The sequence below is a fragment of the Lacerta agilis genome, chromosome 8 (assembly GCF_009819535.1).
Source record: "Lacerta agilis isolate rLacAgi1 chromosome 8, rLacAgi1.pri, whole genome shotgun sequence".
In the NCBI taxonomy this organism is placed as follows: Eukaryota; Metazoa; Chordata; class Lepidosauria; order Squamata; family Lacertidae; genus Lacerta; species Lacerta agilis.
Window position 1 is genome coordinate 21,175,223 of NC_046319.1, and position 27,391 is coordinate 21,202,613.

Genomic DNA, 27,391 nt, shown 5'->3' on the forward strand with positions numbered 1-27,391 from the left:
GTTCAGAAGACCAATGTGAAAGATCAGCCCATCATCTGGAAGAAGATAAAATTAGCTCAGAGACTCCCTTCAGCGCACTCAGCTCATGCCCTCCAATAAAAATAGGGACACCCTGTTCCATATCCTCCAATATTTGGAACTGCTTCAGTCATACTTGTTTATGACATTCTCCTTGATCTCTCAGTGGCTCTCAGTATTGTTGACTACAGTATCCTTCTGTCAGGAACAGGGCAGAGGAGGAATGGTGGAGACTGCCTCCCCAGCTTGACTCTTCCAGAGAGGAGGACGAGAAAGACAGTTTAGATTTACAACAGGGATTTGAGGGAGGTCACAACTCAGAGGCAGATGAGGAGGAAAGTTGGGAAATAATGGGAGAGGAAACGGAGGATGGGGAAGCACCAGGGGGGTGACAGCTGACAGACACAGTGTTTTTAGAAAGCATTCCAGACCCCCCCCCTCCCAGAACCCAGTGAGCCTTGAAAGTAGGAAAGCAAAGAGCTAAAAGACAGAGGGCACGTAGGCAAGAAGATGAGATTGACTGATGAGGAAGTGGGAGAGCAGAGGCGGTGGAGATTCACTTGGGACAAGAAGCCCTCTGCTTCATTGCTGCCTTCCTGCAGCACCGTTAACTTGTCTCTGGTGAAGGCATCCTCTCTTGTTTGCTACCATGACTGACCCAGCTGCTGTCTGTAGTTGTGCTGGCTTCAAGATATGTCTATACATGGAGGCCAGCTTGCCATCCTGACATTCCGACTTCCTGAAGAGAGCATCCACTCCTTGATTCTGACTACCCAACACATATTGGACTCTGAAGTCAAACTGAGCAAAGAACTGTGCCCAGCAGATCTGCCACTGATTTAGACGATGCGTCATCTGCCAATACTCCAGATTGCGATGGTCGGTGCACACCTCCACCTGGTGCTGTGCCCGTTCTAGGAAGTGTCTTCACACTTCAAAGGCTTCTTTGACAACTGAAAGCTCCTTTTGCCAAATGGTGTAATTCTGCTCTGAAGGGTTCAACTTTCTAGAATGGAAGGCACACAGGCGTATGGTCCCGTCTTGGTCTTCCTGCAGCAGCACAGCACCTACCACTCTGTCAGAGGTATCCATTTCTATAATCAAAGGCCTGTGGGGGTCTGCATGAGCCAGGTACGCTTCTGAGGAGAACAAGGTTTTGAGATGCTTAAATGCCTGTTGCACCTCTGCAGTCCACTGGAATCTGTGAGGGGGTGTACTGAGTCTCGAATAGGCTGGCATGAACTTGCGGTAAGAGTTGGCGATGTTGCATATTTAGCAGATTAATTGCGCTGCAGAAAGCGGGCTGGGGGGACCACACGTTCAGCAAACAATGAAGAAACACAACAATATATTTTGCTTGGCTTTAATTACAAAAACAAAAACTCCTCTTACATTAAATCTATAAGTATAGCACACCCATTCACCAGGGTACTAAAACAGGTACACGCTGCTCTTTATGTACTATATCCAATTTCTGACACAGCTTAATTAACACAACTTAACAGCACCTGCTATACTGCTTCACAGCTGTAAAACTAGGTCATGATATTTACTGTGGCCTTTAAAGAGATACACATCTTGTGAAACAATAAAGAACCTTAATATTTAAATAAACCATTCAACAGGCGAACCCTAAGAACCTCTGTAGGTCTTTCTTCATCTTGGGCTCCTGGGACGAAACTACACTCTGCACCTTGTTGTTGTTGTTCAGTCGTTCAGTCGTGTCCGACTCTTCGTGACCCCATGGACCAGAGCACGCCAGGCACGCCTATCCTTCACTGACTCTCGCAGTTTGGCCAAACTCATGTTAGTAGCTTCGAGAACACTGTCCAACCATCTCATCCTCTGTCGTCCCCTTCTCCTTGTGCCCTCCATCTTCCCCAACATCAGGGTCTTTTCTAGGGAGTCTTCTCTTCTCATGAGGTGGCCAAAGTACTGGAGCCTCAACTTCAGGATCTGTCCTTCTAGTGAGCACTCAGGGCTGATTTCTTTGAGAATGGATAGGTTTGATCTTCTTGCAGTCCATGGGACTCTCAAGAGTCTCCTCCAGCACCATAATTCAAAAGCATCAATTCTTCGGCGATCAGCCTTCTTTATGGTCCAGCTCTCACTTCCGTACATTACTACTGGGAAAACCATAGCTTTAACTATACGGACCTTTGTCGGCAAGGTGATGTCTTTGCTTTTTAAGATGCTATCTAGGTTTGTCATTGCTTTTCTCCCAAGAAGCAGGCGTCTTCTAATTTCGTGACTGCTGTCATCATCTGCAGTGATCATGGAACCCAAGAAAGTGAAATCTCTCACTGCCTCCATTTCTTCCCCTTCTATTTGCCAGGAGGTGATGGGACCAGTGGCCATGATCTTAGTTTTTTTGATGTTGAGCTACAGACCATATTTTGTGCTCTCCTCTTTCACCCTCCTTAAAAGGTTCTTTAATTCCTCCTCACTTTCTGCCATCAAGGTAGTATCATCAGCATATCTGAGGTTGTTGATATTTTTTCCGGCAATCTTAATTCCGGTTTGGGATTCATCCAGTCCAGCCTTTCGCATGATGAATTCTGCATATAAGTTAAATAAGCAGGGAGACAATATACAGCCTTGTCGTACTCCTTTCCCAATTTTGAACCAATCAGTTGTTCCATATCCAGTTCTAACTGTAGCTTCTTGTCCCACGTAGAGATTTCTCAGGAGACAAATGAGGTGATCCGGCACTCTGCACCTTAGTGGGATCCATATGTTGCCCCTCTGGTGTCAAGGAGCTGTCAGGCGAGTGCAGGCCATCCACAGGGCAGGAAAGAACATGAGACACAAAATGTCATTAGCTTTTATTCACGGAAAGTAACAACACTGTGGAGTTACTCTGGCTCGACTCATTCAGCTTGAGATGTTGCTGAAACTGACCACTGGCCCCACCTACCCCCTCTAGCCTCTCACTCCGGATCCCTCCCAAGCAGACAGAGATTGTGGTGAGGAGTGGGCTCCCCCTCTGAGCCTGCCTGAATGGTTGATAAGCAATGTGCAGGACTCTCCTCAAGGGGGGTGTCAGGGGGGAAGGGGAGCCAGCAGGACAGGGATTATCCAGCTGCTGTGTAGCAGGGGCAATCTCTGACTACTCTCTGGGTCTGCACTGACACCGAGACTCTGAGTTCCAGCCCTGTCCTGGAAATACCGACTTCTTCTGACCCCCCCCCCCCCAATCACTCAAGCTTCCTCCCAGCTTGTCCCTTCACCAGACTGCTCTCCAGTGTCTCACCACCATGATCTGGGTTCTAAATAATCTATGTCAGGGGTCAGCAAACTTTTTCAGCAGGGGGCCGGTCCACTGTCCCTCAGACCTTGTAGGGGCCGGACTATATTTTTTGGGGGGTGGTGGTGAATGAACAAATTGCTATCCCCCACAAATAACCCAGAGATGCATTTTAAATAAAAGCACATATTCTACTCATGTAAAAACACGCTGATTCCCAGACCATCCGTGGGCTGGATTTAGAAGGCGATTGGGCCAGATCCGGCACCCGGGCCTTAGTTTGCCTATCCATGTTCTATGTCAGGCATCCCCAACCTGCGGCACTCCAGATGTTTTGGCCTACAACTCCCATGATCCCTAGCTAACAGGACCAGTGGTCAGGGATGATGGGAATTGTAGTCCAAAACATCTGGAGGGCCGAAGGTTGGGGATGCCTGTTCTATGTCATCCCTGGGGGGTTCTAGGACAGGTGACGCCCATCAATATTCCTCATCCAGCCAGTCCCTGACATTGGGCAATTAAGGGAATTACTCTCAGGTGTAGTCCACAGATTTTTGAACTAATTCAGTAAACTTCATTCAACTGAACTAGCTCATTCCAAACTCTGGGAAAGGCAGCATGCAAATAACTGATGGTGATGGAACAATCTTCTCTAACTTCATTGTAAAACAGTTAGTGATACTGATGTTTCCCACCTCTTTTTGATTTTCCATTAAGGGAGGTGTTATGTACTGAGTTGAATAGGATCCAAACTGCAGCAGGCTGATTGGTCCTAGAACAATAGGATTGAGATTGCAGCAGTCTGACTGGTCCCAGAACAATAGGATTGAGATTGCAGCAGTCTGACTGGTCCCAGAACAATAGGATTGAGATTGCAGCAGTCTGATTGGTCCCAGAACAATAGGATTGAGATTGCAGCAGTCTGATTGGTCCGCAGGAGCCACCCAATCCAGCTCCAGGTGGAAGTGAATCTGCACTCTGATTGGCATACAGGAGTATCCCGGAATTAGCCAATCACGTGGGGCCCATTGTGTAAATAGTGTATATAAAGCAAACGTTTTGGGGGAACTACAGTCCTCACTACTATGAGCTGAATAAAGAGCATGAAATTCACACTCGACTCCGAGTATCTTTCACTGGCGACGAAGGTGGGATCCCGCTGAGCTGACTGCAACACACAGCACCGCAGCAACGCCACCTGCCGCACAGCTGCCTCGCACCGTGTATCCAGGCTTCAGCTCCGGGTCCCAAGGAACTCAAGATGGCAACAGACAGCAGCTTCTCGCCGTTCAACCCAGCATCAGGAGACTGGGAAGGATATGCCACCCGTTTCACCTTTCTTCTAGAAGCTAAAGGGGTCACCAACGATGCCAAGAAGAGGGCGATATTCTTCAGCGTCTGCGGAGAGGAGACATTCGAAATCGCCCGGGCTCTCCTTGCGCCTGATGATGTCGCTACCGTTCCTTACAAAACAATAGTGGAACGGCTGAAGGGGCACTTCTCGCCACAGCCCTCGGTGGTGGCTCGTCGAAATGCCTTCTATGCAAAGCGGCAAGCCCCTGGGGAAACCATAACGGGGTTTGTGACCTCCCTCCGCCAAGCCGCTCGGTTCTGCAACTTCTCAGAGTTGGAGAACATGCTGCGTGACCGCCTCGTCGGTGGCCTGAGGGACGAGAAGCTGCAACGACGCCTCTATGCCAAGAAGGACCTAACGTTCCAGGTCGTTCTGGAGGAGGCCCTGGCAACAGAAGCCGCCGAGAGGTCGATGCAAGAGGCACGGCCGAGCGTGCCGTCCCAACCAAGGGTCCACCAGGAGGACCTCATCGACGATTCAGGATCAGACAGGGAGGAGGTGCACAGAGTACAGCAGCGCACTCAAGCCGTGCACACACCACAGCTGCCTCGACCAGAAGGAGGGAACTGCGCAAGCTGCGGGGAGAATCACGAGAGGAGGACCTGCCGTTTCCGCAATGCCGAATGCAGGCAGTGCAGAAAATCAGGCCACATCGCCCGGGTGTGTCGGGCTCGGCCCACCCGACGCCAGGCATCAGATGACCGCCCCAAGAGCCCCAGGTCCCGGGGCCCAACGCACCAAGGCAACTCGACGGAGACCACGGACTACCAGGTATACCAGTTGCCCCACCCCAACATAGAGAAAATTTATGTAGAGGTACAGATAGAGGGGGCCCCGTGCCGCATGGAGCTGGACACAGGTTCAACCCTATCCATAATCTCGGCACGGACTTTAAGGAAACTGTGCCCTAGTGGGGGTCCCAAACTCAGGCCGGCCCCATTCACCCTCCGGGACTTCCAGAAACGTAAGGTCCCCACAATGGGGGTGGGGACCTTCAGGGTGCAATATCGAGGGCGGACGCGGCAACTGGACTTGCTCGTGGTCAAGGGCTCCTATGTTAGCTTACTGGGATTGGCATGGTTTGGACCACTGGGGCTAGCCGTCACCGGGGTGAACCGCACTAGCTTACAAATGGATGTGGACGCCATATGCAAGGAGTTTCCGGCGGTTTTCGATGGGAAATTGGGACAGTATACGGGCCCCCCTGTTGCCCTACAGCTGGACCCCACAGTACGACCTGTCAGGCTCAAGGCCCGCCGGGTCCCGTTCGCCCTGAAACCCCGTATAGACGAGGAATTGGACCGGCTCGTGGAGCAAGGAGTGCTGGAGCCTGTACCTAATGCCACCTGGGAAACCCCGATCGTCACACCCGTCAAGCCTAATGGTTCAGTCCGCATCTGCGCAGACTACAAATGTACCATAAACAAGGCCCTCATGGCCCACGCATACCCAGTGCCAGTGGTCAGCCATGTCCTCGCCACCCTGGCTGGGTCAAAATTTTTTGGCAAGCTGGACTTGGCCCAAGCCTATCAACAGCTGCCAGTAGATGAAGCCACAGCAGAGGCACAGACGATTGTGACGCACAGGGGAGCGTTCAAGGTAAAGCGGCTGCAATTCGGTGTCAGCGTGGCACCAGGCATATTCCAGGATCTAATGGACTCGCTGCTTAAAGGGATTCCTGGCGTCACCCCCTTCTTCGATGATGTGTTGATTGCCGGGCCCACGGCAGAGGAGTTTGAGGACCGCCTTCGCACCGTTCTGCACCGTTTCCAGACGGCGGGTCTCAAGGTGAAGCGGGAAAAGTGTCTACTAGGAGTGCCTCAGGTGGACTTTCTGGGATTTATGGTGGATGCAGAAGGGGTCCACCCGACTGGGGACAAGGTACGGGCCATTTGTGATGCCCCAGCGCCCAAGGGCAAGACTGAACTTCAGGCCTTCTTGGGGCTATTGAACTTTTACCATGCCTTCCTTCCCCATAAGGCAGCAGTAGCAGAGCCCCTACACAGACTCCTGGACAAGCGGGCCCCTTGGGTGTGGGGCCAGCGCCAGGAGGCCGCATTCCAGGCAGTCAAGGACTTGCTCGTCTCAAACTCGGTCTTGGCACACTTCGACGAGAGGCTGCCGGTGGTGCTAGCATGCGACGCCTCACCCTACGGCATTGGCGCTGTCCTTGGACACCAACTCCCAGATGGAAGAGAGGTGCCAGTGGCATACTTTTCCCAGACACTCACCGCAGCCGAGCGGAACTACTCGCAAATCGACAAGGAAGGTCTGGCAATCGTGAAGGGCGTAAAAAAATTCCATGATTTCTTGTACGGGCGGCCCTTTACCGTGGTGACTGATCACAAGCCGTTGCTTGGTTTGTTTGCCCCCGAAAAGCAGACCCCCCAAGTGCTGTCTCCTCGTGTCCTCAGGTGGTCAATTTTCCTTGCCGGCTACCAGTATGTACTGATTCACCGCCCTGGGAAAGCGATGGGCCACGCAGATGCTCTCAGCAGGCTACCACTACCAGAAACAGGCCCCGACCCAGCACCCGCACAAGAGGTTATGAGCCTGGAGCTGCTTCCCGACCGCCCTATTCAGGCACAAGAAGTTGCACACCATTCCAAGAAAGATAGGGTCATCTCCCGGGTCCTGGACTGGGTGTGGAGGGGATGGCCCAGCAGCAGCCCCGGGCCAGAATTCGCTGGCTACACAACCCGTAAACATGAACTGTCGGCCCACAAGGGGTGCCTGTTATGGGGAAGCAGGGTCGTCGTTCCTGAGCCCCTTCGCAAAAGGGTCCTTGCAGCCCTTCACGAGACACACCCAGGGGTAGTGAGAATGAAGGCCCTCGCCAGGAGTTATGTATGGTGGCCAGGGATTGACGGAGAGATAGAGACCTGGGTCAAACACTGCCAGGCCTGCCAAGAATCCCGCCCAGATCCCCCAAGGTCCCCAGTGCAGTCCTGGGAGTCCGCCCGAGCACCATGGTCACGGCTGCACATGGACTTCGCGGGCCCCTTCCAGGGGAAAACATTCTTCATAGTGGTGGACTCCTACACCAAATGGCTGGAAGTCGCACTGGTACCATCCACTTCTACGTCCGCAGCCATCAAGGTACTACGCAGGCTGTTTGCAACCCATGGACTCCCTGACACTCTCGTCTCAGACAACGGAACCGCATTTACGTCAGAAGAATTCCTGACCTTCACAACGCAGAATGCCATCCGCCACATCCACTCAGCACCATTCCACCCTGCCACCAATGGCCAAGCAGAGCGCATGGTGCGGACCACCAAGGACACCCTACGCCGCATGACGCAAGGGGACTGGGAGTACCGCCTTGCCACATTCCTTCTAGCACAGCACAGCACCCCCAGCTCAACGACTGGCCGGAGCCCCGCTGAGCTACTAATGGGCCGGCGCCTTGCAATCAGACTGGACCGCCTCCACCCCGACAGAGCTCAGGATGAGGTAGTGGTGGGTGAAGGCAGGAACCCCCGGACCTTTGTGGCCCAAGATCCAGTGTACGCAAAGAATTTTGGGGCAGGCCCAGCATGGGTACCCGCCACAGTCACCAGGGTGACGGGCCCTGTGTCATACGAGGTGCTAACAGAGGGGGGGCAATGCTGGCGCCGCCACTGCGACCAGCTACGGCGACGATTCCCAGGAGAAAACCAGGAGGAGGACAGGTCAGAGGAGTCCCAAGGGAACAGTGGGGCATTGAGACCCGTAGAGCAGGAGGGGCCGGCAGGGGAGGCAGAATCAGTAAATACTGAGAGGACCCGAGAGGCCGAAAGGGCACCGGAACCAGAGCCACGACAGAGCGAGCTGGTTGCGCCAGACCAAACAGCCCCATCACAACCAGCAGCCTCGGAACACGAGCCAGAACCAGAACCCCTGACCAGGGAACAGCCTAGGCCGCAACGCACACGTAGGCGACCAGCGTACCTTGAGGACTATGGATGCAACCTCCCAGGCAGGACTGGAACTTAGAGGGGAGGGGTGTTATGTACTGAGTTGAATAGGATCCAAACTGCAGCAGGCTGATTGGTCCTAGAACAATAGGATTGAGATTGCAGCAGTCTGACTGGTCCCAGAACAATAGGATTGAGATTGCAGCAGTCTGACTGGTCCCAGAACAATAGGATTGAGATTGCAGCAGTCTGATTGGTCCCAGAACAATAGGATTGAGATTGCAGCAGTCTGATTGGTCCGCAGGAGCCACCCAATCCAGCTCCAGGTGGAAGTGAATCTGCACTCTGATTGGCATACAGGAGTATCCCGGAATTAGCCAATCACGTGGGGCCCATTGTGTAAATAGTGTATATAAAGCAAACGTTTTGGGGGAACTACAGTCCTCACTACTATGAGCTGAATAAAGAGCATGAAATTCACACTCGACTCCGAGTATCTTTCAGGAGGGTTGTCTTCCAATTTTTGCTTTAAGACCAAAAATGTTATACTGATAAAGAAGCATCTTAAACTGATTTCCTTTGTATGTCTTGTTAAAAAACAGGGGTTACTTCTGGATAAACTTGGCATTTGCCACTTACATAAAACCCTTCGAATTATCATGGACGGAGCACCACCTAAGAAGAACTCAATGCTAATCATCAAAGATCTGGTTTTTGATGAGGTGCCAGTGAGAGTGTACTGTCTCAATAAATCACTTTCTGAGAACAGGAGAGGAATTATCTATCTGCATGGAGGTATTGGAGTACTCGGAAGCATCCGTAAGTTCTTTGGAGGGAACCTGCAAATGTTCATTATGTGGGTTTATAAGAAATTGACATGGTATTTAAACATATAAGTTCATGATATTTATTTATTATTTATCAGTACGTTAATATTCCACTTTTCCTCCAAGGAAATCAAAATGACATTCATTGCTCTCCCCCTTCTCATTCCATCCTCACAACAACCCTTTGGAGTAGTTCCAGTTACAGGTAGGTAGCCGTGTTGGAGTAGGTTAGGCTGAGAGAGCCTCATGGCCGAGTGGGGGTGTGAACCGTTTCCCCAGATCCTAGTCCAAAAACTGCCCACAAAACCAGAGGTCAGCAAACTTTTTCAGCAGAGGGCCGGTCCCCTATCCCTCAGACCTTGTGAGGGGGGCCGGACTATATTTTGAAGGAAAAAAATGAATGAATTCCTATACCCTACAAATAACCCAGAGATGCATTTTAAATAAAAGCACACATTCTACTCATGTAAAAACACCAGGCAGGCCCCACAAATAACCCAGAGGTGCCTTTTAAATAAAAGGACACATTCTATCATGTAAAAACACACTGATTCCTGGACCATCCGTGGGCCGGATTTAGAAGGTGATTGGGCCAGATCTGCCCCCGGGCCTTAGTTTACCTACCCATGCACTAAACCTGACTGTCTGTTTCCTGGTCAAAATGGTGTAAATTGCTCGTGTCCGCCGCCCCCCCCCCCCCCGTGGGCAGGTCAGTTTCAGTTTGCAATGCAGGATGGAATTCTGTGAGTGGAGAATGGGATAGAGAGGCACCCTGTTGTAATGGTGACTATTTCAATCACATTCTCAAGCATCACAGCCCATGAGTAACCCACAAAAAGCCAGAAAAATCTGATATCTCAGAAGTTCTTTAACTTCTGAAAGACATGATGAAAAGGAACCCAGAAATGTGGACTGAGTTTGGTTCTACTCTGGCACTACTTGATCTCAATTAATGAGTTGGAGACAAGAAAATTCGCACAGCTACATCAACTTGCAACCCCTTGTTCACATCGTATTTTCTTCGGAAATACTGATAAGAGTTTTGCCATGGAACCAACCAAATGATCTCTCTCATTTTGCCTTGTTTTTAGAATCAAGTGAACTATTCAGCCGCTGCCTTGCCTTAGAAAGTGACTCAGTGGTTGTGAGTGTTGGGTAAGTGTGCTCACTCTCATTGTGTATCGGGGTGTGTGTGAAGGTGTGAGCTGCTCCTCGCAATAATCACTCTCTGCTCACTCTCTGCTCATACAATCTTTATTTACATATGGTCAGACAGCGCAGCTAAGACTCATGCGTCCGAATCTGTTGAATCAGATTCGGAGAGTGGCTTTCTCCGGCTTCTTCTCCAGCACAGTAGGCGTGGAAATCTCCCCACACGTCTCTGATCCCTGCGTTTTAATTCTCTCCTTTCCTGAGCTAAGGGCACGATCTCTCCCTCCGTCCCTGAGCTTCCGGTGTGGTGTTGGGGCTCTCCTTCAGCACCACAGAGCCTCGATGCCGCCTGCCTGCCTCCTACTCTCTCCCCCTCTGCCTCTCCCATCATTTCCTGATCTCCTCCTCCTGACTGTTCCTGTTCTGACTCTTCTCCTCCCCGCCCCCCCGCCCCAATTGCGTTCTCTGGCTGTCCCGTGACAGGGGGGGGGGAGGGAGTATTTCACTCTTGCAACGGGGTGGGACCAAAGCTCTGCCCCCACACCAGCTGCCCCCCTCGCCTCCAAACTTGCCCCTAGCTGCCCTCACCAGAGAGACCAACTCCTGGAGCCAGGACAGAGAACAGGAGGCGGGATCAGCCAGTCGGTTGAGGGAGGTGAAAGGCTTTTCAGACATTCCCTGCAAACTCAAATGGTCTTTTGTGTGCTCTACAGCAGGGGTGGCCAACTCCCAAGAGACTGTGATCTACTTACAGAGTTAAAAACTGGCAGTGATCTACCCCCTTTTGGGGGGTTCAGGTCAAAGTTGTTGAGCTTTTTGGGGGAGGAGGAAAACACCGTTTTTTAGGCATTCGGGTGAAATTTGTTGTTGAGCTTTTTTTAGGGAGAAGGAAATCCCTGGTTTTTTTGGGTCCAGGGCAAAAAAATTGAGCTTTTTTTAGGGGAACCAGTGATCTACTAGTGATCTACCGGTAGATCACGATCTACCTGTTGGACGTGCCTGCTCTACAGTGGCCACTTAATGGAAAAGTCCTGCTGGATCTATCTAGTTCAGTATTTTGTTCTCACAGATGCCCATGGAAAGAGCTCAAACAGAACCTGAGTGCAGCAGCACTCCACCCATTCGTGATTCCCAGCAACTGGCATTTAGGAGCATAACACCTTCAATAGAGGAGGGAGAGAACATAACCATCATGGCCAGGAGGCACTGATACGCTTATCCTCCATTTCAGTCCTTTGATGATTCAGAGCTCTATTATAGGGAAAGGATAATCCCATATCTAGAATGAAGAGGTGGCATGCGTTCTGGTTGAAGTCACTTGGCCCGAGTCAGAGGTTTCCCTGCCTCTGCTATAAGCCAATGGTGAAGAATAAAAAGGAAGATAGAAGAGCAGTATAAAGGAGCAAGACACTTGAGATTTATCATAAGATGCATTTACACTGCGATGACAAGAGGGAAAGATTAGTCCACAGTCACTGAAAATCACTAGGAAATTGTGTACTGGGAAACCCTGTACAATCTTAAAAAACAACAACAACAATTAAAAGTTTCAACTAGTATTAGTGTTAGTATTTTAGTATTAGTAGTGCTTTTTTCTGGGGGGACACAGGGGTACACATACCCCTAAACATTTTGTGAATCTAAGTTTGGCCTCATTGAGGGGCAGTATTTCAATATAAGTAGGAAAATGGGAGTATCCCTGAACATATTTTTTTTTTAGAATAAAAGCACTGAGTATTAGTATTATTTATACCCCACCCATCTGGCTGGGTTGTCCCAGCCGCTTTAGATTCCATCAATAAAAAAGCAGACCAAGAACTCAGGCCAATATACTGGTAAGTTTCAATAGTGAGAGTAATCCCTACTCACAAGTCAAATGCGAATTGCAACAAAAAGACATATAGTTATACAGAAACTGTAAACTCAAGTCACGAGGATATATGCAAAACAATAATCTGTTACAGCATTGGATATAAGAGTCTTTAAATTGAGTCAAATTCATGCTAGTCCATAATCAGAATATATTCATGTCATGTTTGATGTAAAGATCTTAGTCTCAATCATTGATCAGAAGTCAGAGGTCATTCATAAATCAGAAGCCAGGACAGGGCCCTGTTTCTGTTTATTCACCTTCATCAGCTAAGTTTTAAGAGATCATATAAGACACGCAGATAATCTCAGGATACACGTTGATCTTCTTAAACTTAGTTGTTAACTCTAAGAAACGTAGAAAATAATAGGACACACTTATATGATTGAGACTAAGATCTGTAACAGACTATTGTTTTGCATATATCCTTGTGACTTGAGTTTACAGTTTCTGTATAACTGTATGTATTTTTGTTGCAATTCACATTTGACTTGTGAGTAGGGATTACTCTCATTATTGAAACTTATATTGGCCTGAGTTCTTAGTCTGTTTTTTTTTGGGGGGGGGTGCATTTACTAACAAGAACTCCAATTTATTTAGCTTTAGATTCCATAGCTCAAAGGAGCATATTGTGAGAGTGCTTCATTTATCAGATGGATTGAAAATGTTAATAAACAGGAGGTTAATTAAAAAAAACAACAACCACAAAATAACCCAAAACCTGATGGTCAGCTTAGTAAAAGTTGAACAATATTCAGAAAGATGGTTTTTTTACCATGGAACAGTGGCGGAGGAAGCCTCGCCACCACCCAGGGTGGTGGTGCGGAGGAACCCCCCTGGGGGTGGGGCGTCACGGTGCATGCGTTGTGATGCCACGACGCATCGGATGCACTGCACATGCCTGGAATTTTTGGGCATGCATAGTGGATCCGGCTTGCGCTGCTGTGAGCTGGTGAGTGAGTGGCGGGTCGGGCAGCCCCACAACCCGCTGCTGTGAGCTGGCTCGCCGCAGGAGCAGCAGCACCGGCCGGATGCACCCGGCCAGCACTGCTGCGAGCCAGTGAGCGAGTGGTGGGTCAGGCAGCCCTGTCTGTAAAGTAGCACGGACAGGGTGCCAGGCAGTGGGGAAGGGGCCAGGGAGTGTCACCCCCCTCCCCTGGAACCGGGGGCACAGTGCCCCCTATGCCCCGCCCTTCCTATGCCACTGCCATGGAAGGTGCAATGATGAATTGAGAAAACGTCTCTCTTTCATTTAAGCTTCCGTTTAGCTCCTGAGCACGTGTTTCCAGTCGCGGTTCAAGACTGTTGTACTGCTGCAACCCACTTTTTGAAGAATGCAAAGGAATACGGTGTGGACCCCAGCCGCATTGTTATTGGGGGGGATAGTAGTGGGGGCACATTTGCAGCTTCCGTTTGTCAAATCTTGGCAGCAAGAAAGGATCTACCAAGAGTGCGAGCTCAGTTCCTGATCTACCCGCTCCTCCAAGCAATGGACTTCAACTTGCCTTCCCATCAGCAAAACCGTTCAGTTATCTTGTTTTTCAACAAATGGGCTGTCCGGTTTGGTATCCAATATCTCACAGGCAAGATGCCCAAAGATGTGGATGGGATACTGAAGGGCTCCCATGTCCCTGATGACACATGGGAGAAGTACCAAAAATGGATTTCTGCTGATAACATCCCAGAAGAATTTAAAATTAGGGGCTATAGGCCGATAGAACGTGCTCCGTTCTCAGAAAATTTTTATGAATTATTCAGATCAGGTTGTAATGCAATGTTCTGCCCACTTTTAGCAGAAGATTGTGTTCTCCAAAAGCTCCCCGAGACATTAATTTTAACCTGTGAATATTGTTCTGTCCGAGATGATGGGTTGTTGTACAAGAAACGTCTGGAGGACAATGGTGTGCAGGTGACATGGCATCATATTGCGGATGGATTTCATGGAGTTCTTTTGCTAATTGGTCATGGGCCATTGGAATTTCAGAGTTCAAGGGCATCCTTTCAACATTTAATCAATTTCTTAGAACGGTTATAAAGGGTAAAAGAAGGGAGCAATGTGTTGTTGTTTTTCTGCAGTTCTGGTCTTCTACTTCTCTGGAGTTATACCTCCCCCCTGTTGTTCAGTTGGGAGGCTGGATTTGTTCCACACCCTTAGTGGAAATCCCAGTGACTTGTATTGTGAAACTAAAATAGTCCCCGCCCCCACCAACTAGAGTGAACCTTGAATTTTGTATGACAATTACTTGAATTCTGTATGTCCTTAAAATTCTCTCTGACTCTCATGAGACTTAGGGAGGGGAAGCACAATCTCTGGGTACCTGGATAAAGAGCTAAAGTGAATTTGAGCATGGTTTTTATTTCCGCAACTGGCGTTCTATCATTCAATCACTTCCCTCTCCATAGAAATCAGTCAGCTTCAAACTATACTTAAGTTCCAGATTTGCACACAGCTCCTACCAAACACTTGCTTCCCTCAACGATCTCAAGGATCAAACCTGCATTTCACCAGACCACAGACCAGTGGCGTAGCGTGGGGGAAAGCACAGGGTCAGTTGCCCCAGGTGTGGGAATGTTTAGGGATGCAGGAGAGGATATATTGTTTATTATATACTATTCCAACTTGTGTCAACAAGTCCCGGAACTTAGCAGAGTTTTACATTCCCCCTTTTAAAGGCGCACACAGCAGAAAGCTTGCTCAGACTCGCTAGAGTCTCTATAATAATATTGACCTGGTATTTTCCACTTTAATCCCTCCTAAAATAAGACACAACACAGTCTTCTATAAAACTATAAAGAGTTTACTTACAAGTATCATCTGTTCACAATCAGATCCCAGAAGGCAGACTTTTAGCTTAGAAAATATAATATACATTAGGAGACTATTCCTTAAGGGTGATAGCTCCTCTACTCTCTGGGCTGGAGGCCAAGAGAGCAGCTTGCCTAAGCACATGTTGCTCAGTTGAAATATGGTTGGAAAGAGAGAAAGATGGTGGCCAGCCCGGTGCTTTTGTCTTTTACCTGCACAGGTGAGGCCACACCCATCTCCAGTTACACAGAAGAAGTCTATCCCAGCCCAGAACAAACAGGAAGCTCTGGCTGGCGGACTGAGACCCCCTTCATGTCCACTCTAGCAATGTTGTGCTTGACTGCTCCTGTGTTTTACATCCCACACCGGGTGCAAAATTATTAGGGGGTGCAAAATTTCAACACCTGGTGCTGCCTCAAGACAGCCGTTCACTTCCATTGCTGGGATCTGTTGAAAACAGCTTGTCAAAGCGAACCAGGAAGTGACCTCTCTAGACAATGGAATGACTCTTCTTTTCTGATCTCTGTGGCTGTGATCTCCTGGGTGACGTGGACACTGTTAGACAGTTGAATGTGCATGCGTTCTCCATCTTTTTCTCTCCCACCCACCCTCCACATGGCTCCAGGCGCTGGCAACCCACATTATGCCACAGCCACACAGACCAAGGAATGAGCGAAGAATTCTGTTGCCTTGCTGGCATAGGTTCTTGTAGGAGAGACATTAACTCTTGCAGAAGGTACAGTTCTTTCATCCTTGGATTTGCCCTCTTCTTGTTTCGAGATCATGTATGAGAACTGCATAAAATAGTTTCAGGCACATTTGGTAATAAAGATATCAGACCCAAGTTCTGGGTGAAGCAAGGCTTATTGAGCTGCTTAATAGGATGTGCAGCAGGCAGCTTTCTGCAACCTAGTACCTTCCAATTAATTTATTTTGAGTCATTTATTTTTTTTACATGTATATCTGGGATTTCTTACATCATGGAACTCAAAGAGGTGTACATGGCCGCTGAACTCCAAATATATGGAGAACCTGATTTGGCTCATCAGTATACAGCAGTTCTCCAATCAATTTAAATACTCCTTAGTCCAAGGTATACCTTCCACACCTACTGATTTGTGGACAAGCAGGAGTCCAATTAGACAACTCAGCTTTCAGGGATCCTCTAGGACTGAAATGTGCCTCATCTCTCTCTCCCTTCTGCAAATCCTCAGCCAAAAAAATGGGAAGGACACTTTCCCCCAGTAGCCTCCATGACCCAAATAGGCCAGAACACTGAAATAAGAATCAGAGCCCATTTCCAATAACTCACACCAGCTTTTTCTATAGCAGCAGAATTTATTTAAGATAGGAAGAAACAGGAAAGATTCCGTAACCCAATGCAAAATATATGATTTATTTTAAAATCAGTCCAATTAGAGGTTCAGGGACATTTGAATCACAGCACCAGAACACAATAAAATAAGGAAGTTTTTACTAGCTATTATGATACACTTTGCTCATAAACCTCAACCCACTCCTGAAGTGAGATTGGCTTGGAGCATCACTGCCTGAAAAAGCCAGCAGAAGCAGAATTGTAGAACTGAGTGGACAAAAAAAAAAAAGTTAGAGAATGTTTTGCACATTTCCCTGAGACACAACCCTCAATGGCCCCAACCCTTTCAAGAGCACAAGAGGCTAGGCTCATTTTGAACTTTAGCACGAAACATCCCTGTGACAAGTCCTGCTGCCAAATGTTACATTAAAGAGATGGAATGCAGGTAGGGCATCCTTGAGTTTTGTGATACCAGCCTCAGGTGACAAGGTGGCTGTAAATTTCTAGGCAGGAAGCAATCACTCATATGAGACTAAGTTCTCATATAATTCCTAGGGGTCTTAAAGTTTGCCCATAAACCCCAGCTGCCAACGAACAAAAGTTTGGCTCGGTACTGTCCCCAAATTCCCAAATACAGGCTAAGGAGTAAATGCTACAGAAATCCTTAGTGGCATCCCTAAGATGCTTAGATGGCTCCTTCTACGCCTTTCCCCAGCAACCTCTGCAGCCCAGCTGGTGCCAAACATATTGCTCTGCTTTCCTTTGGACCACATCAGTGAGGCTGAGAGGGAGGTCTTGTTGTCTAGGCGGTCCAGGACTTCCATATGCACCTCCCAGGCTTGAGCCCCGGAGAGATCACTTTGGTGCTGCTAGCAGAGCAGTTTATCCCCGGAGGTGCACTCCTTTGTCTCTCAAAACAGATGCCAACAACTCTGCTTAGGACAAAACATTATATATAACTCTCTGAGATTAGGCCAAATGTAGCATACTATATCGGCAGACCTGTTCCCACGCACAAGCAATCACAAATAAGGAATCCTTTTCAGAATTATGCACATTCTACAGCCCTAAATGAGGCGCCCAAAAGTTGGATGAGAGGTATTATTATTATTATTATTATTATTATTATTATTATTATTATTATTATTCCATTTAATGTTATACATTCACATCATCACTATCCACTATACCACCATGGCTCTTCAGAGCCTGTCGATTTCTTTCCCTCCCGCCTCATGGCTTTCGAAATTGACCTTTATATCATTGCAATTTATACATTTTCCAATTCTAATTCTAAATAAAAATAGAAAGGTAGAAAAATTCTCATTACAAGTCATCGGACAACCCTGCTAGTGATGTTAATTGCTTGCAATAATCTTTCAAATATTGTATAAATTTACTCCAATGCTTTTGGAATACTTGATCGTGCTGGTTTTGGATTTTTCCTGTCAGTTTCGCCAGTTCTGCAAAGTCCATCATCTTCATCTGCCACTTTTTTTTTCTTCGTTGGTACTTTTTGCTGTTTCCATTTTGGGGGCTAAAAGAATTCTTGCCACGGTTGTTGCATCCATAAACAGTCTTTTATCTTCCCTTAGTATCTCTTCCCCCTCTACACCCAGCAAAAAGGCTTCTGGTTGTTTTTTTTAAACAAAAGTATTTTTAACCATTTTCTTTAACTCATTATATGCCATTTCCCAGAAAGCCTTTACCTTTTTACAAGTCCACCACATGTAGTAAAAGATACCTTCCCTTCCCTTACATTTCCACAACTTATTACCGGTAGTTCTTGTCTTGTACATTTTATCCAATTCAGCTGGTGTTAAATACAATCTGTACATCATTTTCATGACATCTTCTTTAAGTGCACTGCATGCAGTAAAATGAAAGGTCTTTATGCGGGAAAGAGAACAGATTTTTGATCAGAATTGTTTTATGAAGCTTGTTACATGCTCTGCTGCAACCCTTGCACATGGCCATTCAAAGAACCAATCAATTGAACATAGAATCCCATGGAACCCATCCTTTGAATGGTGCCAAGTTACTGGCACACCGTTGTCCTCCAACCTTTTTTTGTATAACAGTCCATCATCCCTAAGCACATCATACTCGCAGGTTAACATATACGTCTCAGGGAGCTGGCGCACAATGTCATCTTCCACTAGAAGAGCACAATACTTGGGCTCGAAGGAATTCTTCATCATTTCGTGCAGCTCCTTTGAAAATGGGACTGGCGGGGGTGGTTTGTAGCCCCTGACTTTAAACTCATCCGGGATATTATCTGCATGGATCCATTTCCCGTATTTCATCTTCATTTCTTCGGAAACATGGGCCCCCTTCAGGACTTGATCCAAATATGCTAGCTTCACATTCATATATCGGAGGTCAAATTCGGCAGTCCATTTTGTGAACAGGATGGGGACATTTCGGTTTTGCTGATAAGATGGCAAGTTGTAGTCCATTGTTTGAATATTTGGGTAGAGCAGGATCTGGGCTCTGACCTTTGGGAGATCCTTTCTCGTTAACAGATGTTGACAGACAAGGGGAACAATTGCAGCCCCAGAGCTGTCACCAGCAATGACAATACGATTAGGGTCTACCCCATAATCACTTGCATTTTCCAAAAAATATTCAGTGGCAGTGATGCAGTCCATGATTTGTGCAGGACAGGGGTGCTTAGGAGCCAAACGTTGCCTAGAAGATGATGGAGAGAAGGGGCAGGGGAGAAAGTCAATCCTATTCTTAAAGACAAATCAGTCTAGTTCACACTTTCTAAAACAATATGTGAAATGAAACATAGCCATCGTTTGAAATTTGCCCTTCTCCAAGTTTGGTAGGACTTTTCCCCATCCAAGTGACTTGTAGAAAAATGCATAGAGTAACGTCTGCACTGATGGATCAGGCTATAGGACATTCTAGTCCAGCACCCAGTTTTCACAGTGGCCAACCAGATGTTTATGGGAAGCCTTTATCAGCTTCCAAAAGGTCAACAACTTCACAATGTAATTTAATTTAAAATTTCAGTAAATGCAGTTCTAGGACTGCTGTGGTACACAAGTCATAAACCAAAAGAGGCTCGCTTAATTTAAATTTACAATCCTGCGCATATGCTTTTTACACCATGGACATGATGTCTGCCTTAGAGCATGGGATTCTCCCATAAAATATTCAATATGTCAGATACATTTTTCCACCATATAACTGTAGCAGTGAGTTGCCATAGAAATAGACTAGGTGTAGCAGGATGCAAAACCTAGAACTGTGGTGTTTCTAGTTGAATTACCACGGCACGTTACTTTAAAGAATAGAGAAAAGACAAGGTAGCTTGAACCAGCAAACGACCTGTATGAGAGTAGATAAGAAAAAGCGAGAGCCTCCTCCCCAGCCCTCATACAGGTACTTTTATTGAACACAAAAACCCGCCTTCCAAGATTCAAATCAGCCAATCACAGTGTCCAGAGCAAACTCCCCCCACAGGCCATGTGGCCATGAGGAGAACAAAGAATCTTTGAACTTAGCAGGAAACTGGTTTGATCTAACCCTACTTCCTAGGTACAGTCCTAATTAGCATTCCAAAGATCAGGTAAACAAGATGAGGTAGATATGACAGGATGTAGATAGGAGAGAAATCTTCTTGGCAGATCCCTGCCAGGCGCCAGGCCATCAGGAAATAACATCAAAGGAAACATATGTTGGGGTTCTCAGGGATTATCAAAGAACACCTCCTTTTACCATGTGCTTGTGAAATAAACAGCAGCCAAATTGGAAAAGAGAGACGTGACTCCTTGCTAGCCAGCAATGGAGTTTTAAGACACAGCCAATTAATACAGCCAGATTCAGGTCATGTAGGATAAATATGAAAATCATATTTTGCCGTCGAACCAGTAAGGAGCATTGCACTCAACACAACCATATTGGTATTGGAATGTCCCGCTCGACTTTCACAATGTTCTTAGGCAATTTATTTATTCCTTATTTATCCGGTATGAACACTACATAGAACTGTAATTGTCCGTTACTGTTTCAGGAACAAGTGCAGAAGAATAAAAACCAGAAACATCAATTTACTTTGTTTTGCTGATTAATAAAGCTGATGATATTGTCAAGGCACTTTATATATAGGGTATCTTGGAGATCTGAAAGCCTACAAACAGTTTGAGACAAGTAGGCAATTGGCTGGTTCTGTTTTCTTTATTTTTATTTTTATTCATTGGTCTTATAATAAGATGATATTGATCAACTCCATCAATACCTGTGTTACATGAGTTCACCAGTCACATATAAGAAGGAAACTTGAGCAGGAGCACTGTCACGTAACTGAATCACTCAATGCATTGCAAAGGCTTCATCTATATGTGGCACAGCCTCTTCATAACTCAGTATGTGCTTGGTGGTCTGACATTGACATCTGTTTACACAGCTGATCTATACCTCGTCAAAAGCGTCATGTTTAGTTTGGCCTCTGAGCACCCTTCTGTGCTATGTAAGATGCTTGAAGAGAGCTAAACCTCAAACTTCTCCTTGCCATCCCATCATAGATGGTCCTTTGAGATCTTCCCATTGGGAAATGGGCAACGGTTTATGTATAAAGGGATCTAGTGGCAGAAGGGCCAGAGCAGGGTTTGCATTCAGGGATAGACCAATATGAGAAATGACATCAAAAGTAATTTGCCCAAACCCAGTAGACTTGTCACACTGCCACCATAAATGTATGGGAGTCCCTCCCTTGCTTGCAGCCCCACCAGCATTGTGGTGAACTCACAGTGGTGATGGGAGAGAGCTTGACTGGAGCCCAGCCTTCAGCCCAGCCTTCTGGACTCCGGGTTCCTTTGCCACAGCTTCTTATTCCCTTGCCACCAGAGGATGATTCTGCCCTGGTGCAATTCTGTGCCTTGGCTGCTGTTATAAGAACTGTCAAGAAGTCAGCTTTCCCACACACCTGTTAGAAAATCGACGTAACAGATGTATTTTGAAGAAACTGCCTTTAATATAGGGGGTAGCAATCGCGGTGCCCTGCAGATGTAGTCAGACGACAACTCTCATAAGCCCTGACCATAAATCATGCTGTCTGGGGCTGATGGGACTTGGCATTTAACAACACCTGGAGGGCACTGCATTGGCTAACCCTGTACCATGTAGAGGCAAATTCCCCCACTGCTTTTGGGAGTAACTTGGGGGGGGCACCTGCTTCCACACTTATCAGCTGTTCAGGATATCCAGGATAAATGCAGGAATAAGCAGACTTACCCAACACACACAAGCACTGATTCACTTTCTCTGGAAAGGTAGCGGCACAGCATTTGATAACCTCCTGGATAGTAAAAAGACCTTCAGTGTATTAACAACAACAACAACAACAACAACAATTTTTTATTTATACCCTGCCCATCTGGCAGCGTTTCCCCAGCCACTCTGGGCGGCTTCCAACAGAACATTAAAATGCAATTATCTATTAAACATTAAAAGCCTCCCTAAACATATATTAGAAAGCATTTATAAACCACTTAATATTTCAAAAATCCCTGAGCAGTGTACAGTCCAAAAAGGAAATGAAAAACATCAAAACATTAAAACACAGCCTAAAACCAGTAGAATAGCAACATAAAAACATATAAAAGGCTAGAAAGGTGATAGGTTTGGCATATTTTGAAGAGCAAAAAAGAGGACACTTTTGCCAACTTCTACTTTTAACTATGGATCGACATGACTACCCATGAAAAAGAGGACATGTCCTGGAAAAAGAGGACACATGGCAACCCTAATTACATGGTCAAAGTCATGGGCCAGGGAAAGCCAGGGCAAAAGGGAAAGACTTCACAAGATGCTTACAGCAACTGGTGGTAGCTGCTTCCTGTATGGAAGAAGGAAGGGGATTTCACAGTACAGGGAGAACAGCAGGAAATGCCTGTTTGGGGGGGATACTGCCCTGCCGTATGATATTCTCAGAGGCATTCAGCCCATTAGGCTTGGGCGAGGCAGTCTCCTCAGGCAGCAGGCTGGGGAGAGCTGGGAAGGGTGGCAGATCCAAGTCCCCCAGGAGTGTGCTGCTCACTGCTCACTGCCTCCAACACTTGTCACCCATGGACTACCTGGAAAGAGCCACACGTTCCTATCCAGCCTCCTTTTTTCTCCTCCACTGCCTTCAGTGTGCTGGGGCTTCCCCAGGTCACCTCCAGTTGCCGCAGATGGCAGGGCTTTGGGGGTGTGTGCCATGTTCTGCTTTGCCTCGGGTGGCAAAATATCTAGGGCCGGCCCTGGATATTCTATAGGATGCAGTGCCCTGATTAGAATTTCCATAAACGACCTAAGTAATGGATAAGTGGCCTTTCAGGTAACCTGCTCCCGAGTTGTCCTGGTTCTAACCACAGGACCTTGAACATGCCCCAGTAGTTGATCAGCAGCCAGTGCAATTGCTTTAGCACAGGTGTAATATCTGCATGTCCAGTTGTTCTACTCAACAACCTGGTCCCAGCACCATGCACGAGATGCACTTTCCAGATCAAGCCCCACACAGATAACATTGGTTGTAAGTTAAATTAGAATGACTCACTTATGCTCCCGAATAAGCCACCTCCTCCATACAGGTAGATAATTCCCCTCTGTCCTGTGGATAGGCCCTTTGGCTGATAAATCCTCACAGTCACAGTGTCAAATTTTGTGTCGGTAGTGTAGAGTCTGGGCTCACTCAGTACTGGAATTGCAATGGAACTCCATTTAAGGAGTGTCGGTTTTGTACAGATTCCCAGCTTCTCCAAAATATATGCCTGTTCGATAAAGACACAGAAGCAACAGAAGCTAGTATCAAGCATAGTCAGCTTTCGGTTTAATAAGGTTTTAGAAAGGTCTGTTTGTAGGAGTAGTGTAGGGGTGAGAAATGCTTCGTTGATTCATTCAAAAGTTTAATTGATTTCATTTCCATTTGTTCCAACTGCATTCATTAAATGTTCTCTTTGTTTTCACACACACACACCCCACACACCAGTTTTCATTTTCCCTTTGGTTTCAATGGGAGTCTTGGACAGCTTTATGCAGTCTGAAATGTCTTTTGTATTCTGTGACATTTTTAGACAACTTTAACATTCCTCCCCCTCCAGATCCACCAAACCTCCAACATAATGGACACAGAGTCACAGTTTTATAAACCATTTAAACACACACTCCAGTACTTTGGCCATCTCATGAGAAGAGAAGACTCGCTGGAAAAGGCCCAGATGTTGGGAAAGATGGAGGGCACAAGGAGAAGGGGACGACAGAGGATGAGATGGTTGGGCAGTGTTCTCGAACCGACTGGCATGAGTTTGGCCAAACTGCGGGAGGCAGTGAATGATAGGGTTGCCTGGCGTGCTCTGGTCCATGGGGTCACGAAGAGTCGGACATGACTGAACGACTGAACAACAACAACAACAACAACAACAACAACAACAACAACACACACACACACACACACACACATGTTCTATAAGCTTCTTATTGTGTCCTCTGGGGGAATCAGCTTGTAACTTCGGTGTTTTCTATCCAAATACCATTGGTATGAAAATATTATTATTACATTCTTGAATTCCACCACCCACATACCGTGGGCATCAGACAGATTATGCAATAGGTCCTAATTTAACAGGTGCAATTTTATCAATGAAGAACCAATCTCTGAGCTTGCTTCCTCCCTCTGCCTCTTTTACCTTTTGTGTCATTTCATTTTGGTTGCAATTCTGAGGACAGGGATTTTTCTCATCACTGACAACTGTTGAGATACTCCAGGAGATTTTTTTTGGGGGGGGGATTGTGAAGGGGGGTCATGCAATACCCAATATGTCAATGTAATGGAACGGATTGGGGCTGCTTTGTTTTGTTTCCCATTCAGTTTAAAAATGAATGAACAGTGACCTCCCGAGGGTGCTTTTTGCTTTACACCTGCACGGGAGAATCTCCACGAGGGCATTGCAACACTCCATCAGCGTTGCTTTATTTAAACCACTTACCTTCTTCCAAGATCTCTGTGTGGTGTTGCAATGGTATTGCCGCATCCGCAGCAACTGCTGCCTCCAGGTGACCTCCCACACACCTCCAATCAGAGGTGAGACAAAATTTTCTCAGAGTATCATTCTTGCCGGCCCACCCCGAAGTTTCTCCATCATTTGTGGGCGTGTCTGACTCTAGGTTTGTGTCATTGCGCGGAGGATGTTTACCAGGCTGCAGCACAGACAGAGGGGCAGAGTGGGGGGGGGGGTTGCCAGGGAGCCGTTGCCTCGGGCGCACAATCTGGGTGGGTGGGTGGGGGTGGGCGCAAACCAGGCGCGACCCTTGCAGAGATCCCTGACTGGATCCAGCGGCGAGCCACCGCAACGCGAGAGTCCACCCGGCGGTGGTGAGGGCTGGGGAGCACTAAGAGTGAAGAGCCGGTGGAGCCGGCTAGGATGCTGGGCCACTCACCACGCATTCGTGGCTGGCGGGGAGTTGGAAGCGCCCAGCGCGCCACGGGCAGGCAGATGAGCTGCAAACAGGTGGGTCCCGCGTCGGTGGAAGCCTCTGTATGAGAAGATGCCGGGGCAGCGTCTCTATCTCGGCAATCCCCACCTTTTGGGGGGCGGGAGGGACGGGCAAGAGGAGGGAGAACTCAAGAGGGAGCTTCCTCTGTTCACCTCACAGCGCGCAAAGACGCACCGAGCACCCCGGGCTGGAGCCTCTCCAACCGCTCATGGATGGATTGGAGGGGACCTCCTGCCCACCCCCGGCTGCTGATTCACTTGCACAAGGGGGAGATCCGTGGGAGAGAAACCCAATCTTTAGGCTAGCTCTGAATTGGAAGAAATAGCATTCAAGTTTTCTGGGGGAAAGCGGTGAGACAAAGGCAAAACCTTCGGATAGCGTGGGGAAAGTGGGAAACGACTGCTTTCTAGGCAATGGACAAGCCGAAAGGTGGATGAGTCCCCCCAAATAGAACTGCAGGACTAATGGCATAGCGTGGGGTGGGGCCACACAGTTGCCCCGGGTGCAAAATTTCAACACCCGGTGCTGCCTAAATACAGCTGCATACTTCTGTCAATGGGATCAGTTGAAAATGGCTTCTCTGTGTGAACCAGGAAGTGACTTTCCAGATAGCAGAGATAATCTCTTGTTTCTGAGGCTGTGATCTCTTGGGTGATGCGGACACTGTTAGGCAGCTGAATGCGTGCTCCATAGTCCCCACCTCAACCCGTGATTCTATGATGGGGTGGGTGGGGTTGCACCTCCTGAAATATGTTGTCTGTTTGAACCATTCCTGGCTGGCCAGCCGCCATGCCACTAAAAAAATAGTAGAATCATAGAATTTGTAGAGCCGGAAGGGACCACAGGGGCCATCTAGTCCAACCCCCTGCAATGCAGGAATGTTTTGCCCAAAGTGGGGCTCGAGCCGATAACCTTGAGATTATCTCATGCTATAGTGACTGAGCTGCCCCATAGAAACTCCAAGTTCAAAGACCATCCAACTTACCATATGCATGGATGAATGTAAGAAAATGGAAGTTAGGAAGAGTTTGAAAGGTCCATCGACTCCTGGAGGGAGATCTGTTCTTCGGGCATCGCGATAAGTGGGCACCACCAGGCAAAGGAGGAAGCAGATCGCAAATGTCAGCAACACCACGGAGAGGTCCATCTTCCTTCCTTAGAAGCCTTGGAGGGACTGAATAACTGGCTGATTCCCGGCAATTATTTTCTCTGCCATCATGCAATTCCAACTTCTGTTGTCACAATCCGTATCTGTAGCAATTAACCACACCCTTGGTTTTTTCCCAGGCATTTCTTATGCAATGCTATTCTTTCTTCTAAATAAATAAATAAATAAATAAATGCAATTGTGTGTTCGATTATGTATGTCAAAGGTTTGTATTGAACTTTCAAACTGCATTTCCTTTTGCATTGTGACACTGAATCCTCTGGATGATTGGGAAGATTCCCCCCCCCCCTCCCCTCCTGCATCTGCCCAATGCTGGGCTGTTGAATTTTCTCCTCTTTTCCTTGTGGAAGAGTGGGGGTGTGGATCCTGCTGGCAGGCCATCTCCTGGGTTGTCCCAATGCCAAGGTTGCAGGTTTGAGCCCCATATGAGACAACGGCATAATATTCCAGCACTGCAGGAGTTGGACTAGATGATCCTCAGGGTCCCTTCCAAGTCCACGATTCTACGAATTCTATGAATGAAGACCTTCCTCTTTCAACCAGATTTTGAAGTGGAGATTCTGTGAAGTTCTGGTCTGTGGGTTGTGTCCAATTAATCTATACTCATAATAGCCCCACAGAAATTGATGCAGCCAAGCAAAGTCATGTTCATTAATGTCAATGGGCCTCCTCTGAGTTAATGTTGGCTGAAACTCCTGATTCATACTGAATTTGAAATTGACATTCATTATATAGTTGTGAGTTTGGGGGCGGAGTTTGGCTGTACGCCAGAGTCTCCTTCTAATTCCTGAATCTAGCAAGGATTAAATTGTTGGAATAGCCAAGCCAGTTTCTTGGTGAATTAACACCATGCAATTATGGGCTGAATAATTCCATCAAAGGCTGTTATGGAAGCAAAGTACTGCAAGAACTCAGCTTCAGAGGGGAGATGTTTAATGGTGAAGGGGCTTCTGGGCTATAGGATTATCCTAACTTTTTTCAAAGGGACTTTTATGTTAAAGTTCTAACAAGATTGAGTGAGTTCAGGGAAGGAAAGTTGCTTCTCACTAGTGATTTCAACACAGTGTAGGAGCCTTGTAAACAGGACGTTTGTTTGAGGTTGCTTTTTTCAAATTGTTTGCAACTTTCTATAGGACTGTCTAAACCAGGCTTCCTCAACCTCGGCCCTCCAGATCTTTTTGGACTACAACTCCCATGATGCCTAGCTAGCTAGCAGGACCAGTGGTCAGGGATGATGGGAACTGTAGTCTC

At 47.4% G+C, this 27,391-nt stretch overlaps 2 protein-coding genes across 2 annotated transcripts; one reads left to right on the forward strand and one right to left on the reverse strand.

Annotated features, from left to right (window-relative positions):
* Window positions 1-1,029: 1,029 nt before the first annotated feature.
* Window positions 1,030-14,402, forward strand: LOC117050997 (arylacetamide deacetylase-like 3). The gene is made up of 4 exons (XM_033156999.1): window positions 1,030-1,149; window positions 9,121-9,337; window positions 10,437-10,500; window positions 13,625-14,402. Exons 1-4 carry the CDS (start codon window positions 1,030-1,032, stop codon window positions 14,400-14,402), a joined length of 1,179 nt encoding a protein of 392 aa, XP_033012890.1.
* Window positions 14,403-18,149: 3,747 nt separating this feature from the next.
* Window positions 18,150-26,177, reverse strand: LOC117050705 (arylacetamide deacetylase-like 4). Its single transcript, XM_033156481.1, has 4 exons — window positions 25,958-26,177; window positions 23,036-23,249; window positions 21,733-21,796; window positions 18,150-19,179 (listed from the first exon to the last, which is right to left on the reverse strand). Exons 1-4 carry the CDS (start codon window positions 26,117-26,119, stop codon window positions 18,408-18,410), a joined length of 1,212 nt encoding a protein of 403 aa, XP_033012372.1. The 5' UTR covers window positions 26,120-26,177; the 3' UTR covers window positions 18,150-18,407.
* Between the last annotated feature and the right edge of the window lie 1,214 nt (window positions 26,178-27,391).